At 32.5% G+C, this 19,156-nt stretch overlaps 2 protein-coding genes across 2 annotated transcripts; one reads left to right on the forward strand and one right to left on the reverse strand.

Annotated features, from left to right (window-relative positions):
- Positions 1 to 364: 364 nt before the first annotated feature.
- On the reverse strand, positions 365 to 1,286 carry LOC111383741. Its single transcript, XM_023007882.1, has 4 exons — positions 1,275 to 1,286; positions 969 to 1,160; positions 698 to 823; positions 365 to 559 (listed from the first exon to the last, which is right to left on the reverse strand). Exons 1-4 carry the CDS (start codon positions 1,284 to 1,286, stop codon positions 365 to 367), a joined length of 525 nt encoding a protein of 174 aa, XP_022863650.1.
- A 4,604-nt stretch (positions 1,287 to 5,890) lies between these two features.
- On the forward strand, positions 5,891 to 6,671 carry LOC111383742 (ethylene-responsive transcription factor 1-like). Its single transcript, XM_023007883.1, has one exon. The coding sequence runs from the start codon at positions 5,899 to 5,901 to the stop codon at positions 6,484 to 6,486; it is 588 nt and encodes a 195-aa protein (XP_022863651.1). The 5' UTR covers positions 5,891 to 5,898; the 3' UTR covers positions 6,487 to 6,671.
- Positions 6,672 to 19,156: the final 12,485 nt, after the last annotated feature.

The raw sequence follows: 19,156 nt of genomic DNA on the forward strand, positions 1-19,156 counted from the left end.
CCTCTCCGAGGTGCTTTTTCAGTGCCTGGAAGGGTTCTTCGCACTCAGAAGTCCATTAGAACTTATTTCGTTGCTTAAGCACCTTGAAGAAGGGTAAGCTCTTATCAGTGGCTCTGGAGATGAAGCGACTGAGTGCAGCCATTCGACCATTAAGGCTTTGGACCTCCTTCGATTTCTGAGGTGACCTCATTTCCAGCAAGGTTGTTATCTTTACTGGATTGGCTTCAATTCCTCTTTGGTTAACAATATACCCCAAGAACTGACCTGAAGCCACCCCAAAGGTGCACTTGAAGGGATTCAACTTCATTTTATATTTTCTAAGTATCTGAAAGGTTTGGTCGAGATGATTTACGCGTTCGCTTGCCTAGAGGCTTTTGACCAGCATGTCATCCACGTAGACCTCTATGGTTCTGCCAATGAGTTCGACAAACATCATGTTGACCAGTCTCTGATATGTGGCTCCGACATTTTTCAATCCGAAGGGCATGACTTTGTAGCAGTAGAGTCCTCTGTCTGTGATGAATGACGTAGCTTCCTCGTCAGGTCGGAACATGGGCATCTGATTGTACCCCGAATACGCATCCATAAAGCTCAATAGTTCATGTCCAGCAGTGAAATCCACAAGTTGGTCTATTCTTAGAAGTGGGAAGCTGTCTTTAGGGCATGCCTTATTCAAGTTGGTAAAGTCTACGCATACCCTCCACTTCCCGCTAGGCTTTTTCACCAGGACCGGGTTTGATATCCACCTTGAGTAGATGGCTTCTCTTATGAAACCACTGTGGCTAAGCTTGCCTACTTTGTCCTTGAGAGCCTCGTACCCTTTCTGGGTTGAGGGCACGTCTTTTCTGCCGATTAGGGGCACAGGAGAAGTTGATGTTAAGATGATGGCAACTGATCCTTAGATCTATCCCCACCATGTCTCCATGCTTCCAAGCGAAGACATCCAAGTTCATTTTCAGAAAGCTTACCATCTCCTCTTTCGCTTTAGGGAACAGTGCCTTCCCTATTCGCAAGACCTGCCTAGGGTCCTCTGGGTTGATAGAGAAATTCTCTAGTTCTTCCATTGTAGTTGTATTTGGTTCAGAGTCAATTATCTGGGGATCTAACTCGTCAAGAGGTTGTCCTGGTTCAGGAGCCTCTTCCATGTTGACGTCTTTCTCCTGTTAGGAGGTATGCCCTTATTCAGGTGCGTCGAACATTTTCACGTCCATACTGGCTTCATTAGCAACTTCAGTTATGATCTCCAACTTTCTCAGAAAGTTCAAATAACATACCTTGGAGCCCATCTGGTCGCATCGAACCGTAGCAATCCCATGTTCAATTGAGAATTTCATACACAAGTAGTGGATGGAAGTGACGGCCCAAAGATCTTTCAAAGTAGGTCTGCCCAATACTCCATGATAAATCGATCTGTGGTCTACCACTAAGAATTACATGAAGTGTTGGGCCACTAGGGATGCTTAACCCATCTCGACGGGCAGAGTGATCCGCCCTTGTGAGACGATGTTGTCTCTAGTAAATCCAAATAGTGGGACGGTCATAGGGATCAACCCATGTTCAATTTGTATTTTGTCGAAGGTGGAGCTGAACAGTATGTTCACTGAACTTCCATTGTCGACGAGCATGCGTTTTAGTCCGTTTCTGGCCACTACGGCTCTTACAACCAATGCGTCACAATGGGGGTGGTGAACTCCATTTGCATCTTCCTAGGAGAAGGTGATTGGGGCCATTTTATCGACTACTTGTGACTTGTTGACAATGTAGGTAATCATTGGCGGGTCCTTTACTTCCCTTGTATAATTTCTTTGGGCGTTCCTGGTGTTGCCCCCGATGTGAGGTCCCCCAATGATTGGGTCGATCTCCTTGATGACTTTGCTCCCAGAGAATGGGGCCTGATTTCTCTGTCTAGACTGTCCTCGGTCTCTTGATTCTCTTCTTCGGGGTGATTACTCTTTATGCCCTCTCTCTCCCCTATTCGGGGAGGCGGATCTGCGAGGATATTCGCTCCTGCTGGAAGGATGTGGGTTGTCTCGATCTGGATGTCGGTTAGCGTCTCGGCATTCACTAGTGTCATGCCCATAGAGTTGATGAAAAGTACAGAATCTTGCCCCATCCAAGGGCCTGTTTGATCGCTTATTCTTCTTCTTCTTATTATTATCATCTCTTTCGGATGGTCCTGCTTCGCCAGGAGCATTCTCTATGCCAATAGCGGCACTGCATTCAATGTGGTGAAAGTCAATGCCTGTCTGGAGGTAGGAGCTATTGTGTGACCTGCTTGAGTCCATTACTGAGTGCCAAGGTGCGCTGCAGGTCCTCGACCTACCTGCCTATGAGGCGGAGGGAGTCCTTGCACGGCACGATTTCGGTAATCAATCATTTTCTCACTGACAATTTCTACTCTCATCATTTCCACCAGTTCATCATAGGTGGCAGGATTCTTGCTGCGCACGTCCCTCCAGAACAAAGTGTTCATGTTGAGGCCGCCTTTCAGAGCTGAAAGGGCTTCTCTGTCAGTAACTTGTTCGCAGCATTTGATTTCGTCTGTAAACCTGGCGAGATAGCTTTTCAGCGTCTCTCCAGGGGTCTGCCTCATATCTTGCAGGCGCTGCACTGGGGCCTCTCCTACCTTGCGTGAGAGGTATTGATTTAAGAATGTCTTCTTCAAATCTGGCCAACTCCTAATGCTCAGGAGAAGAAGCCTGCTGTACCACACTTCGACAGCTCCGCCCAGGGTTAAGTGGAAGGCTCTGCATTTCAAAGCAGGCGATGCTCCCCTAAGGCTCATCTGTGTCATGTACTTGGTGAGATACTTCTCCGGATCTCCCTTTCCTTCATACTTGGGGATTTTAGGGGGCATGAAGTTTGCCGGCATTGGGAAACTTCGGATCTCCCTTGAAAAAGGGAGGTTATCATCACCATCATCGATTTCATAAGATCGACAAGGTCCATCCGACCCTTCATCATCTCGAATATTCTGGGGAGGTTGAGGTGCTTCTCCTCGGCTTCCCCCAGTCGACTAGGTTCCTTCTATCTCTCCTATTTCTAGGAGGAGGTGCCTATTCTTGTTCCTGGTCTTGCCGAACTGATCTTCGCATTGAGCGGGCCCTATTACTAGGGTCCTGCCCTATTCGGTCAAAGACGCTTATTGACCTTTGTTCCTTATATTCTTGAGGAAAATTGTCCCCTAGCTGTGGTTCCGCTGGCTGGCTTCTGCGCCCACTTTTCTTTCGAGGGGGCGCTCTGTGTGTCGGCTCATATGGCCTCGAAAACAGGATACAGGGGCTTCCTGCACTGGGTAAGATTCTTGGGGCATTTGATAGCCCTGATGACCTTGGGCTTGCATGAGAAATTCACACATCGCCATGTTCTGAGCTGCGATGTCTCTCATGCCCGCCGCTATTTGAGCCATCCTTTCAGTGACCATGGCTTTTCTTGCACCTCGACGACGCCAATGATGGGATCTCTGGTGAGTGACATTGTTATGGGGCACCTCTTCTTCAGAGGCCTCTCTCATGGGATTGTCGTCTTCATGACTGGAACTCATTCTATCTCCTTTTTCAAAGGCAATAAGAATTCGGGATATAACTCGACTTTGTTCTTCTTCAAGAACGTGCCCTTTTCAGGGTAAGTCACTAGTTTTCCAGTGTTTTCTCCGATGGAGAATGTAGAACTTTGAACGGGAAGTTTTTCCCACAGATGGCGCCAATCTGTTGATCTCGAAAATTGGACCCTCCACGTGGTCAACCGATAGCCACTCCACGTATTCCTCCATGCACACAATCAACGCACGGTCAGATGCACACGACCGGGACCAGCGGGGTTGCGACGGCCGTATACACTCCGACGGTCAAGTTAGGCTCAGGTGATCGGAATAGTACCAAGGTTGTGCAAAATAGTGGAGAGGAGAATATATATTTGCTTGCTATCGAGTGCTAAATAAGAAGAGTTTCATTACCTTTGCCTCTTGCCAAACCTTAGGTATTTATAGGTGAGGAGAGCCGTTGGATGTGAGACACGTGTGTACATCTGAACGGTATGAGGCATTTGCTCATAAGCGTCAATCAGCCGCGTCTGTAAAGTGGGCGTGTAGTTACTTCTCCTGAGTTGAGTTGACATAAAGTTGATAGGTCACATCAATTAGTTTCATGGAGACGTCAAATCACTTTAAACCTTAGGGGTAGAAAAGATCTTGACAAAGATCTCATCCTGAAATCGGTGGCGGATCCTCAGAGGTCCACGAGGTTCATTTCGCCTCGGACTCAGGGGATTAAGACGTTTCGGTCAGTCCTGCAGAATTATCTATGCCTCGTAGTGTGATAGCAGGTCATCTCCGTTGGTGAAGTGACATCGGAACCACTTCGGATGAGAGTTCCACGCCTCGCCTGATGTGGTGATGAACTTTCCGAAATGGTTCAGTTAGGGGCGTAACACATTATCTAACATTTTGCATTTTATTTTGTAATTACTGATTTTTCATAAATATTTTTTTTCTTGAAAGATTTTTTTTGTATAAGATTTATCATCTTCTTTTTCTAAACTCCAACGTCAAATCAAAGAAAAACTAATTCAGTAAGTTAATATTATAAAAATTCAGAAATAACTCATTGATTATTCAAAAACTATAAAAACTAAGAAATTAACTGCTATTTTTAAATTAACATTTTTGTTCAATGATAAAGATAAAAATAAAAATAAATATTAATTAATTAAAATATTTTTTATATTAGTTATTATTTTATAGCTAAAAATCAATTTCATACATGTTAGATTGAGATAACTTTGCAACTTAAAAATTGTTAAAAATGTAAATTTGGATCTTTACTCGATGATAACTTTCAATGTGAACTTTAAAAATTGTATTGGTTAGTGAAAGCAAAGTATCAAGTTTTCAAAGTCTCACCGCTACTCAACCACTTAATGAAATTGTGGACTTGGACGCTTCAAACCCCCCTCCCCCAAAAAATAAAAAGAAGAAGAAGAAGATATCACAATCATGGATTGAAGATTTAAACAAAATGTGACCCTTAGTGTAATCTTTAGAACAAGTGATTCAATTGTTTCGTGCTTTTGACAATAGGACCAAAGGTCCAAAATTGTCAAATAAATTACTAAATTGCATTCTAAATAATTGACCATTGTTTGATACTGATTAACATTTAAATTTAAATTTAAATTTAAATTAATAATTAATTTTAATCACATATTTTATCGGACTTATAACTTTTTTATTACATATTTTATCATATTTTAATAAAATATACTATAAAATTAATTTTAGGTCCACCAAACATGGGCTTGATACCAATCATACAAATATTCAATGAAATTGACGAATGATTTGTCCTCATATCAGGTAAGCATGTAGCATATTTTTAATATGGTCCCAAATTCTTTTGTTTATTCATTTAATAACCTTGGCACCATCAATGATAAAATAATAAAAATACTATAAGTTCTGCATTTATCAATAGTGAGTCAAGACACTGCGACAATATTATATAGATTTTTGGAAAATGTGTTGTTGAAAAATTAAAAAAAAATACGTTTTTAATTTATGTGTAATATTATTTTATGAAAAATTGTATGATTGAAAATAAGAGAGAAAAATTATAATGTGAAATCATGGGGTCAACTAGTCTAAATTAATCGAATCTTTTGTCAACATCATACAATAGAAATTTCTATTCGAGTATTAAAGAATTAGCATAACTTTCATGTGATATACAATATCAATTATTTGACACGTGGATTGAGGACCTTCATGGAAATCACTCGAAGAATAACTAGTTGTCTGTCATGCATATATAAACCAGAAACATCATAGATTTTGACATTGAACAAAGATCCTTAATTTGACACCATTAATTGTGTGTAAGCAAAACTTAGGAATCCTAAAAAATGAATGCAAATCCCATTTCAGATTCAGACATGGCCCTTCTTCAGTCCATACAAAATTATCTTTTAAATGATTCTGATGATTTCCCTGTTGACGGCTATAAAGAAATAAGTTCATGCGATGCAGAAATTTACAGCCAAAACTCAAGCTTTAACAGTTCATTTTTTGCAGAAAGCCCTGGAATACTAATATTTGATGATAGATTATCATGCTGTGATGATACTGTGTCAGAAGAGTCGGAATCTGTGCGTGGAATCAAAGTGCCATCAGAGTGGAAGCGGTACATAGGCGTGAGGCGGCGGCCGTGGGGGAAGTTTGCGGCAGAAATAAGGAATCCCTCCAAGAAAGGCTCAAGAATTTGGCTGGGCACATATGAGACGTCAGAGGATGCAGCATTGGCTTATGATCGGGCGGCTTTCAAGTTGCGTGGCGCAAAAGCTCGGCTTAATTTTCCACATCTTATTGGCTCCAATGTATCGAAGCCGGTTAAGGTGACAGAAAAACGTAAGCAATCTTCGGAGGTTATGTTATCGTTTTCATTGCCGGAAAATGTTGGAACAAAGAAGATGAAAATTGAGGTCGCTTCCTAATATGTGTTCTCAAACAATATGGAGTGTCATTAAAAAAAAAAAGAAAAAAAAGAAAAGAAAAGGGTAATAATAGACAAGCAAGATTTTATCCCATACATAGAATATTTTGTATTTCCCACTTTATGGTAAAGTTTCAATAATCGAAATAGGAACAGTTAGCCAATCTTTTTGTGCACCCCATAATAGGAGCCCTCCCCTCTGTGGTTTTTTTCCATCTCAAGTTATGAGATAGTCATGGATCTTATGGTTTGTACGCAGGAATGATTAAGGTGTGAGAAATATTGCGTGGTCATAATAATTATTGGCACATGCTTACCAATTTTAGAGTTTTTCAGGTAAAACTTTGTGTTGTCTTTGTTGGAGAAATTACACCAATTTGTGAATATTATATTCACAAAAATCATGTTATTTATTTGCGTGAAATCGAAACGTAATTTCGACTTACTGAAATAGATTTGAGAAGGAGAACAATAATTTACCGAATCTAAACGTATCAATATGGATTCATCCCTTTTGATTCTTGAACGAAATCAAATAATTCTTTGAATCGAACCTTGCAACATAAATATGTAAACAATGTTAATCAGTTTCTGAAATCAAAGTATAATAAAAGAAATCAGAAAATGAAATAAGAGAATGCAAGTGATGGATTTTTGGCTGAGGCAAGTGTTGGACACTTTGTCCTTAAGATGAATTTACCCTCACATCAGTGCTAACAGTTCTCCAACAATCATCTCCTAAGATACAATAACCACGTCAAGTCATAAGAGCACTCCAAATAATTTAAACCAACGAACTCGAGCGAAGTTCCCTCTCTACCATAACCATGACTTTGATGCAAATGTTTTTATGCAAAACCAAAGTGTAACATGAAATGGAATGATATGGAATTATGAATTGAATTTCTAAATTCTTTTATTTAAGTTATAAAATCCAAACACATGGCCCAATATATAGTAGTTGGAAATCTATGTCAAAAAATACACCCACACCAAGAGACACCTCTTGGAATTCATAATTATTGGATTCATATGAAAAGGCACAACTTTTTACTCATCTCTTTCAAGAATATTCCACAATATTCTATACAATTTTCCAACAATTTCAAATATTAAGCAGCTTACATTTGGCTTAATTTTTCATTCACCAAAGTAAGAATTCTACTTAAATAATCATGTAAAATTGGTCACAACCAATTTTCCATACAAAATTCCAACAGTGTTATTGTTGTTATATCCTTAATAATATTCTCGAAAATTCATGATCTCATTTTAAGATAAAAATTCTCTAACAATTGATAAAATTAGATAAGTTTTAGAGTTTTAACCCTCGATTTACACATTGAAATTCTTGGATACTTGTCATAAATCCGACTTACCTCATGTCCTACTTTTTTACTTTTTTTATTTTTTTAGTCAAAGACACTAACCCCATTAAAAAAACATGCTCAGATTTTAGAAAAATCCTAAGAGCAAAGTTCATGTTAAATGTGTGTAGGGATCATGATCTTTTAATTTTAGGAAAATGAACATTAACACAAATTCGTTAAATTTAGGTCAGCCTAGCTCTCGTCGGAATGAACCATACCAATCCGTGAAATATCACAAATTATTGAATAACTTAAAAACATGTCTATTTCTTAGTTCATAGTTAAATCAAACATACATGAATTCACTATCGCTTCAGAAAAGAAAATAAAAAATTTCATTAATTTGTCCATCAAATTTTTACGTAAATACTTGCAAAGTTATGGACTAATCCAGCTTAAAATCAATTTTTAATCAATAAACATATGAGTTAATTATTAATGGTGGACATATATAGAATTCAATATTGTATATTGATTGTGTTAAAATCTTTGATTATTCTATTAGAAAATATGATAATTTATAATAAGCCATGTCCGCCATTCATGTCAATTTAATTATTGAAGAGAATCTTACAAATTTCAACAAACATCAAAGTGAATTAATAAAGAAAATAATTAACTAGGACTAAGTAAGGGATTTTCTAGAATATTTTTTACAAAAAAAAAAAAGAAAAAAGTGCCATGATCGAAGTTTAATTAAGATTTTTAACTTTTTCTTTTTAAATATTGTATACATTAATAAGTAATAAGGGTTTCTCTATTTTTCTTCCATATGTTGGGTTGAAAAAATAAAACAAGTAGCTTAATTAGCAAATTTCTAGATAGGAAGAGTAGATCTTTCTCTACTTTTTGTGAGGTATTCCTCTATTTTTTTATTTTTTTTTTTCCATATGTTTGGCTGATATATATAACTACCGTTTATTTGTAAATTATTCATTAATATTTTTACTTTTTATCGCCAATGAAAGCCAATAGCTTAATTAGGCAAATTTCTAGATAGGAAGGGTAGAGTATATCACTCGTGGATGACAAAAAAAATATGGTCTTGGACCAGCTATTCATTGATAATGTTGTTTTGATTTTGGTTTTTGTCGGCAAAAAAAAAAGGCAATAATGGGACACCAACCCTTTGTCAAAAGTTGATTTTTTATTTCTTAATTTTATTTTATTTGAAATTTTGTTCTTAATTCTTATGTCTCAAAATCATTATTCTGTTGAACCTTCACAAAGATTGACTTCCTTTCTTAGATAGACAAAAATGCTGCTTCTTTTTGTTGAGTGGGTGTGAAGGGATAAGTATGAATGTTTGATTTGAAGGAGTTGAAGAAGAGGGAGAGAGGAATTCATCTTAACATTTTTTTCGAATTTTTAAATAAAATCGTCCAAAACTTACGAACATCTTTTAATATTTTTCATAAAAACGGAAACATCAATAAATTTAATTCTTCATCAGTTATTTAGTTCGATTCTAGAACACAAAGATATAGTTACTATATGCATATCTTCTCTCCATTTATTTTATTTCTCAGTGTTTAAGTAGAGGAAAAAAGACTGTTAAGACACCAAAAAACCCAAATAATTATTTGTTTCATAAAATCGGAAAACATCAATAAATTTAATTCTTCATCAGCCATTTAGTTCGATTCTAGAACACAATGATATAGTTACTGTGTGCATATCTCCTCTCCATTTTATTTCTCAATATTTAAGTATAGGAAAAAAGACTCTTAAGACACCAAAACTGAAAACTCTAATGATTCTTCTAAGACACCAAAACTGAAAACTCTAATGATTCTTTGTTTCATAAAAATCAACAAGTTAAAAGCCTATTTTATTTTGGACTCTATCCAACAAGAGTAAAGTTATTTAACCTCTTCGAGATTATAACTTCAGTTTAGGTGGCGTTAATATGAAATTAAGCTACTCATTTAATTTCATCTTTTATTTAGCCTATTATATAACATCACTTAGATTATGGTTGCAACTTAGTGGAGTTACATAACATTGCTCATTCAACAAAGAAAATGGTTTGTCAATGACAAGACAACATTAAATTGGCCCTCAAATTTCATTAAATTAAGATCCCTTAGTGTAAACAGGAATTTCACTTTATGGAGGACATTTTACTTATGAGTAATATTATTTAATATCACTGGAGTTACAACCCCTGTCAAGATGGCGCTAATGTGACATTAAATAAAATGTCACATTAGCGTCACATTAATTGAGATTGCAACTCTAATGAAGTTATATAACATTACTTTTACTTACAAGTTAACTTTGAATATCATGCATATTTGCAATTCGATTATTTATTTATTTTCTTTTTCCTTTATAACTTTTTTACATTAATGACACCCCATATTGTGTCATCCAATATGGGGTTCCTTATCTCTGACAGGTTTCTTTATCTCTGCAGCAAACTTCCCTCATGACCGTCGCCTCACGCCTCTGTACCATGTCCACTCCGGTGGCTCGTGAATTTCACGTGGAGATTCCGACTTTTCTGCAAAGCTTAAATTATCATCATCAAATATTAAAATTATTCCAGGGTTTTTTCTAGGGATGGCAATCGGACTCGTTGGATCGAACCGTCCGTGGCTTAGCTCGGGGCTCAGTGGACCCTAGCCCCATTTTGGGGACACGGGCTTTGTCCCAACCGGCCCGTGAAAAAAAAAATTAAATTTGAGGCTTAAAAGACAGCAAAACTGCTTCTTTGTAAGGCAGCCAAGCTGTTGTCTTTTATGGCAACAGTTTAGGAGGAGGAGAGAAAAAATAATAATAATAAATAAGGGCGAGAAAACCAACCTACCCGGCTCGGCCCTTAAAAAGTCCGAGCAAAAGCTCAGGTCGAGCCTATTTTTTTTGGCCGAGCAAACGAGCCCGCAAAAAAGCTAGGCCATTTTAACTGGGTCAAGCCGGAGCCGAAACTTTAGGCTCTCGAACAGGTTCGGCCCGACTCGTTTATATCCCTAATTTTTTCCTAGAAAAAAGCCATACGTTCAGGCCTCTGAACAGGTTTAAAAACAGGACGTCTGTCCAGAGGTCTGGACAAGGAGCACATTTGTTTTTTCTAGGAAGTTGTCAGGAGTGAATTCATCAGCACTTTTTAGTACTCCTAGGTTTTCCTTGAAGCTCAAGATTATTGGTGTCAAATGATAATTATTTTTCACCGTGAAAATTGTTTTAAGGCTTCTGGTTTAGATATGCGTGAAAGAAAACATAAGCCGTCTATTTGATTCGTAAAATTTTATTATATTTTCAACAGTTCAAACTTTAATTTTTGGTACATATTTCATAATATCCAAAACTCTTCCATCACATATTTCAGAATTTTTTATAAAATTTGTTAAAACTTTGTCAAACAACCCCCTAGCAATTTCCATGAAAGTCCATTTATCAATAAATTCTTTTCTATTACTAAATAACGTGAAAATTATGGACAAAGCTTTTCATCATATATAATTCAAAAGGAATATATATGTATAATATGGACTTTTGTCAATGGAAAAAGTTAAAACCGGTTTCACTAATTTGGACTTTTTCATGTAAATTAGTATTTACAATTGTCAGCAAGATTTGATACAGATTTAACTACTCCCTTTTTTTCTTTTTCTTTTTTGGCATAAATTGTAAACGCCATTTATATATTGTTGACTTAAAACTTCTCTTTGTATTCTATTACTACTGATTTCACAGTCACATAATTCGTCGATAATTTTGACAAATAACGACATTATTGATACGTAATTACTAATTGATGTTTCGTATATGACACTAGTGACAGCATGCATCTACAACCCCTTCGTCTATATTCACTTCGTCTCTAATTCCAGTAATTTAAAGAATACTTTTTAAATTTTTTTCATTAAATTCTATAAGGGATAATTTTTACCAACGAATTATTGGCATCAAGGAAATAAGAAAGACTTCATCTCTGAAGCAGCTTTTTTTTTTTTTTTTTTTTTAAAGGATTCTAAAAGGGTTAAGGCTTGTAAGTCAAGTTTCAAATCTTACAAGTCTAGATGTGTCGGGGAGATGCCTTGGGTAAGAGAAATGCTATAGAAACAAGTTGAATTAATACAAGGTTAAAATGCGTGATTGGAGAGTTTGAAAAATTAAAAAAAAAAAAAAAAAAAAGGCGGCCAACAATTTCCCGACACATCAGTCTATTATTTTGTTCATGTCTTTCTTCATGTTTGTTTGGAGAAATTCCTTGAGTAATAATACGTTATCTTATTCTTAATATTATTTTAATAACTCTAGACCAATAAATAAACAAATAGATATTTCAATTCCTTTATAGAAACTATGTCCATTTCAAGTCTCTAACAAAAACATTCTATAATTTACTCCTTGTATGGTTCCCATTATTTTAAAAATAAATTTTTATCTTTCTTATTTTCAACCACGCATTGTTCAATAAAACCATATTACACGTAAATTTAAAAATTTTTCTTATTTTTTAATAAAACATTCTCTATCAAAATACTATTCCAAAATTTACGTTTTTGACAAAAAAAAATGGGAATTACTTAGTAATTAATTTTTACAGTTAGATTAGATTGATACATATCTGAACCTCATTTAATTTTTTTCCCTTGACGAATCGAAATTTGAAATGAAAAAGAAACAAGATGAAGAATGATGAATGCTCGATTTTTTTACATTGCGAACGCTCTGATTTGAGACATAAATAAGATGGAGTTTACGACTATTTGTAGGTTTCGGTTATATTTTTTTAAAGTACTTTTTTAAAGCTTTTAACGATGATAGGACTTTTGTAGGACTAAAACAAGAAAATAGTACCTTAGTAAACAAAACTATGCTCACCTTTCTCTACATACTGAAGACACGTGCATTGCACGAGTTTGGTATTTATTGTATTTTTATTAGCATCAAAATTGTAGATTTTTCAAAACTCGTTGAAGATTCGAAGTATTTTGTGAAATCTAATCGTTTGGTTCATTACATTATCACATGATGCATAGAGATTTCTTTTTTGTTTTTTATTTTTTCCTCATTTATTTATTTTTTATTTGTTTTGTTCATATTATAAATATTTTTTTCGATTTAAAATCTTTTTAATTCTTTTTTCTTTATGAAAAAACTTAAATTTTTTAATTTTAATTAAATAATATTTATATGTTGTTTATTTAATTTTCGTGACATTCTTATGTTTAATTTGTTTTGTTTTAATTATATATTTTTTAAAGATTGTTTAAAAAAATATTCACATTATAAATATTTTTTTTATTTAAAATTCTTTTCATTCTATGATTCAAATTCTTTTTTCTTCATATTATAAATATAATAAATGATTTAACAAATTAAAGATATTAGCATCAAAATTGTAGATTTGTCAAAGCTGGATGAAGATTTGAAGTATTTGGTGAAGTCCAATCGTTTGATTCATTGGATTATTACAGGATGCATGGAGATTTCTTTTTCGTTTTTTATTTTTTTCTCATTTATTTATTTTTTATTTCTTTTGTTCATATTATAAATATTTTTTCGATTTAAAATCCTTTTTAATTCTTTTTTCTTTATGAAAAGACTTATTTTTTTAATTTTAATTAAATAATATTTATATGTTCTTTATCTAATTTTCATAACATTCTTTTGTTTAATTTGTTTTGTTTTTATTATATATTTTTTGAAGATTGTTTTAAAAAAATTCTTCATATTATAAATAATTTTTTGTTCGATTTAAAATGCTTTTTGTTCTATAATTAAAATTCTTTTTTCTTCGTATTACTAAAAAAAACCTAATTGATTTAACAAATTAAAGAAGAAGAAAATTTGAAGGCCAAAAAAAAAGTTATTATAAAGTTTTTTTAATTAAATTGAAATAATTAAAAATAAATTTTAGTTAATTAAAATTTAAAAAATGATAAAATGAAAAGAATTTTAAATCGAAAAATAAATTATTTATAATACGAAGTAATTTTTTTAAAAATATAATAAAAATAAAACAAATTTAAAAAAAAGTTAGGAGAATTAAATAAAGAATATATAGATATTATTTAATTAAAATTAAAAAAATTTATCATAACAAAAAAAAAAAATTAAACAAAATTCACTCTCCTTTCAAATGAGAGAATTCAAACTCTTGAAAGGAGATCTTTGCTTCTCTTCATGGATGGAGGAGAAAAAAAAATTTTCTTATTTATTTTTTTAAAATTTTTTTCATATTATAAATAATTTTTTTTTGGATTTAAAACTGTTTTTAATTCTTTTTTCTTTATGATTAAACTTAAATTTTCAATTTTAATTAAATAATATTTATATATTCTTTATTTAAATTTTTCTAACTTTGTTTTCTTATATATTTTTTGAAAATTGTTTTGAAATTTCTTTTTTCTTCATATTATAACTGAATTATTCGATTTTAAATTATTTTCGTTTTATGATACAACGTAATTTGTTCAATTTTTGTTAAATAATATTTATTTTTAATTATAATTATTTCATTTTAACTAAAAAAAAACTTTATAATAACCTTTTTTCATTTTTTTTTATTTTTGCCTGCAATTCTTTTTTTATTTTTGTCCTTTAATTTGTTAAATCATTTAATTTCTTTAATTCTTAAAAGTCTCATAAGATTAGAACATCAAATTAAAAATAATCTATAGCTAAAACGAATTATTCCAAAAGATAAAAATGACCCACCTATTAAGAGGCAGAGGATGAAGAAAGGCAGAGTGGAGGGTCACTCCACTAGCACTGTAATTGTAATATTTTCACATAACCCACCTATTATCACATCCTAAAAGACAATAAAAATCATGTACAGCAGCACAGACAATGTATTAAATATACAAAAAAATGAGGAGCTTACGTGTCAAGAAGTAAAGAGACAGCAAATATACAGAGATCTCACCGGACGGTTCCATTCTTAATTTCTTGGAACGAATCTTACAAGAAAGGGTTACGGCCTGAGTCCCCAATGGAATTTTTTTTTTAGCTGTCACTCACAGTAAAACTTCATTAACTGAATGTGTTTTCCAAGTTTTCTTCTATTCCCATTATAAGCACTTTCCATTCTTATTGAACAATAACCATTTTCCATAACCGTTATATAACTGAAGAATGAGAATTTGCTAAAGTATTTATTATTTAGTGAGCTACATCATATATCACCTAACATTCGAAATAAGAAATCTCTCTTTGAGCTATAAAATTTTTACAATAGTACAGAAATTCGTTGCAATGAAACTTTCACACATGCTTATAATATGAGTAATCCTATCAATCACCTACACCTTAATTATTAGTTCAGCTACAAATTTGCCAACACCAAATATTTCCTTAACTATAATAAAACAATATACACATAATCACCTAAAGTACAATTGTTCAAGCATTAATAAAAAAAAAAACCAGAAGCTAAAATTATGAATAATGTACAATAAAAATGAATTATTTGTAAAAGAAAAATCACCCTCAAACAAAACAAAAATGAAATCAACATACCTAAAGTCGATAATCTTCAATTTGTACGTTAATCTGCTTTTTACTGTCTATAACTTTCACAAAAGCCCAAACAAAGTCAGAATGAAAGATTGAAAACTTCAGAGTGGATACGAACACAATGAAACAAAAAGAATAAAAAATAAAAAATAAATTATAAATGAACAAACTTGAGATCCCCAGAGCCCAACTTCTGGGAAAATTTTGTAGTATTTTGGTAAAAAATTGTTAAATTCTCGAAAAAAAAGCTGGAAGATTCACGACAAAAAAATACGAAAGAGCATACCTAAACTCCAATTTCTTTTGAGATTTCACAGTATTTTGGGAGCGATTTATTAAATCTCACAAAAAAAATAAAAATCAAGATTTAGCAGTAAAATATACAGCAGAAGAAATTGCAAGTTTAAAGATTGGGTATACATGTAATCGTCTCAATTGTGCGTGAAGTTGTTGGGTATTTTTGGAACAATCGAGAGAGGGAGATTGAAATTAAGGTTAAAGGCCGAGAGAAATCAGTATCGTAGCAATGCAAAGTAAGAGTCAAGTTAGGGTTAAATACAAAAAAAAATTGTGTTTTAAACGAAAAGAATTAAAAAGAATTTTAAATCGAAAAAAAATATTTATTCAAAAAAATATAATAAAACCAAAATAAAAGAAAGTTACAAAAATTAAATAAAGAATATATAAATATTATTTAGTTAAAATTGAAAAATTAAGTTTTATTATAAATAGAAAAGAATTAAAAGAAATTTTAAACTGAAAAAAAATATATTTTTATAATGTAAAAATAATAATAATAAGTATATATATCTCCATGCATGGAGACTTAGTTTGAGAATTTTTTTTTTTTTTTTTTTGTGTAGTTTTACTTTATAAATAAATTTTTTTTCAATTTAAAATTCTTTTTAATTGTTTTCTTTTCAAATTTTTTACTTACAAGTAATTTTTTGTAAAATATTTTATGGCTTATATTATTTTTTTTTAAAATTTTTTTTTATATAAAAGTGATTTTTTCTGATATACTTACTATATATATCTATATAAGAGTGGTTGAGCACAGAGTAGTGGGAAGTATGAAAATTACTTGTTACAGTATTTTCTTACAGTATAATAAAATATATATCAAGACAAACGATGTCGTTTTGCTCTCCTACTTAAAAAAAAAAAAACAAAAAAGCTACAATGAGATAAAATGGATTAAATCACTGTTGCTTTCTACAGTAACTTCACATTCTCCTTTTTATATAATAGGGAGATGTGTCTAAGACGTTTGAATGTCTTTTTCAAGCCTTGTCTCATGGCGGACAATTTATTATGGAAAACTACGTTGGCCGCTTGCACATGTTGTTAGATTGAGGAGAATGTCACAATAAAATGACAAAGTTATCTAAAGACGAAATACATTGACATGTTCTTGAATTCTGTGAAATATGTGACAGAAACTAGTTCTTGTCCTACAACTTTGATGTAACGTGGGCAATAAATTTTTTTTATTATATTTATTGAGACGTAGTAAGAGAGAATATCTTATCTTTTGAGTTTTAAATTCACCTTTATTGAAGGGCATCCCTTGAAGAATAATAATATTAGCAACCGAATGGCTTTGCGAACTATTTTAAGCATGCCTTCAAGAGCCCTTTTATATTAAGGCCAGGTCATCAAACCTTTAGGATTTTCAATTAAGGCCCCTGTTTGACAAATTTTTTATATTTAAAGAATGAGTTTTTGAATTAGTATATTTTTTGAAAGTGTGTAAATAGAAGTACGAAAAATTTGGATTTATGTGAAGAATATTTTATTGTAAGAATAGTTGTTAAAAATGAGTATGAGAAAAAAAGAATTTTAAAAATATGGTTAGTAAATTCTACGACTTGGCACCATTATATTTCAACTAAGAACAATACGTAGTTACTCAATCATGATATATGCTTTGTCCCCAGAACTTGCACAAGTTGCATTGAATTTCATTACATCAGAATTAATACTAAAAAAACTCGACGTTTGTAGCAAAGGCAAATATAATTCTTCTCAAAAGGGACGAATTTACTATGTCCGAACCTTGGATTATACTATGCTTCAAATGATTCCACTTCCTATACATTTAACATACTTAGCAAATAACGTAGAAACTAATTAGCAAAACACATTACTAAAACAAGATATAATTTTGTTTTAACAAACAGTTCAAATTATAATGTCAAGCAATATATAAGTAGCATTCAATTTTAGAATATTTTTGTCAATTGTCACACTACAGATGTGTTTCTAAAAGCAGAAATACAAACACAAGCACCGACGGCGGGAGAGGGGGGTTGGGCTGGGCTCCAAGCCCAAAAGCAAATGTACTTGTAAAAAATGGAAAATTTTGCTCAAATTATTGGTGAAATAAAGAAGAATAAAAATTTAGCCCAACCCAAAATTTAATCTTAGCCCAGTTAACTTCGTTCCCAATCCAAGCACAATGTTCAATTATTCAAATTTAGCTTCAAATTTAAATAGTTCATTTATAATCAAATTAGTTTATTATATTAGAAAGAATTTTTATTGATTAAAGTAAAAATAAATAATTTATTGTAACATGTCACATGTTTCACTAAGCTTAAAAGTAATTAATTTTTTCTAACGTATTTTTTCATATATTATTTAGAGAAAATTACCTGAAATGTCCATTTTTACATGGGCATTTTCAAAAATATCCAAAATTCTCGCAATGTCCATTTTTCAATTATTTGAACGAGAATAACACTGCTTACAATTTCTAATTTCAAAGTAGTATTCAAATATTGTCTCATCATTAAGAATTATATTGCCAATAAAATTGGGAGATACAACCTATGCGACTTGTTTCAAAAAGTACAAATATCAATCACATTAAATATGTCTACCGGGTCATTTGAAATGAAAAATGGGTCAGGTCCATTTATGAATCAAACCCGTATGAAAACATAAAACTCTAGTCATATTCTTCATTCAATTTGCATCCAAATGTGAAATCCTCCCTCTCAGCTTAGAAAATCAAAAATACAAGACTAAAATTTATTGATTTAATTGGAAATGAAGAGTCGCCGCACCTTTAACCTTTCCGTTCATTCCCTAACCGCTCTCCTAATTGTAAGCCAACGAAAATTCTTCCGTCTTCCTTATTTACCTTCAATAAGGTAATTTTACATAGATATATCTTCTTCTTCTTTTGTCTTTTTTTATTGTTTGCTGTTGTAATTTTAATGTGTATTTTATCTAATTTGATTTTAAATGTTATATTTAATTTTTCATTTTTGCATATTTTAGTTAGGGTTTAGTATGCTTCTCGTTATTATGTTTTATATATATGTATATGTTAATGGTGTATAAACTTAATTTCTTGTAACCCATTAAACTCCTCCTATGAATGTATACATCTCTCCTCTAGTGCTTCAATTTTCTATTTATATGTATAGACAATAAAGGCAGCAAACAATTCTTGGCGTATATATTGGCTCTATGTTTCTCCTCGAACAGCTACCGGCAACAATAGCTTTCATTTTTTTCTTATTTTGCTCTGTTTCTACGTGTATATCTATATAAAATAATGGTAGCCGTCCAATGTTTTACTGTCAAGGGGACTCTCTTATGTATACATATAATCCTCATTTTTTAGCCTACAATGAGTGTGTAAAAAAGTGAAATATTGCCTGGCCGCTCATTTTCCATAGGTGTGTATGTGTAATATATTCTTGGCTGCCTCCAAATATATGTGTAAAGTATATTATATGGGCTGCCTGTACGTGTTTATCCATCACTTTAACGTAGCCGAAATTATTGACTCCAATTCAAATCTATTAACCTCGC

Source organism: Olea europaea, unplaced genomic scaffold (genome assembly GCF_002742605.1).
Source record: "Olea europaea var. sylvestris unplaced genomic scaffold, O_europaea_v1 scaffold2747, whole genome shotgun sequence".
Classification (NCBI taxonomy): domain Eukaryota; kingdom Viridiplantae; phylum Streptophyta; class Magnoliopsida; order Lamiales; family Oleaceae; genus Olea; species Olea europaea.

Coding starts and splice junctions, on each gene's coding strand:
- LOC111383741 (XM_023007882.1), bottom strand. Junction 824..968: donor CTAAAGCGAAAGAGGAGATG/GTAAGCTTTCTG, acceptor CCCTCAACCCAG/AAAGGGTACGAGGCTCTCAA. Junction 560..697: donor AGCCTAGCGGGAAGTGGAGG/GTATGCGTAGAC, acceptor GGGTACAATCAG/ATGCCCATGTTCCGACCTGA.
- LOC111383742 (XM_023007883.1), top strand. CDS start 5,899: ATGAATGCAAATCCCATTTCAGATTCAGACATGGCCCTTCTTCAGTCC.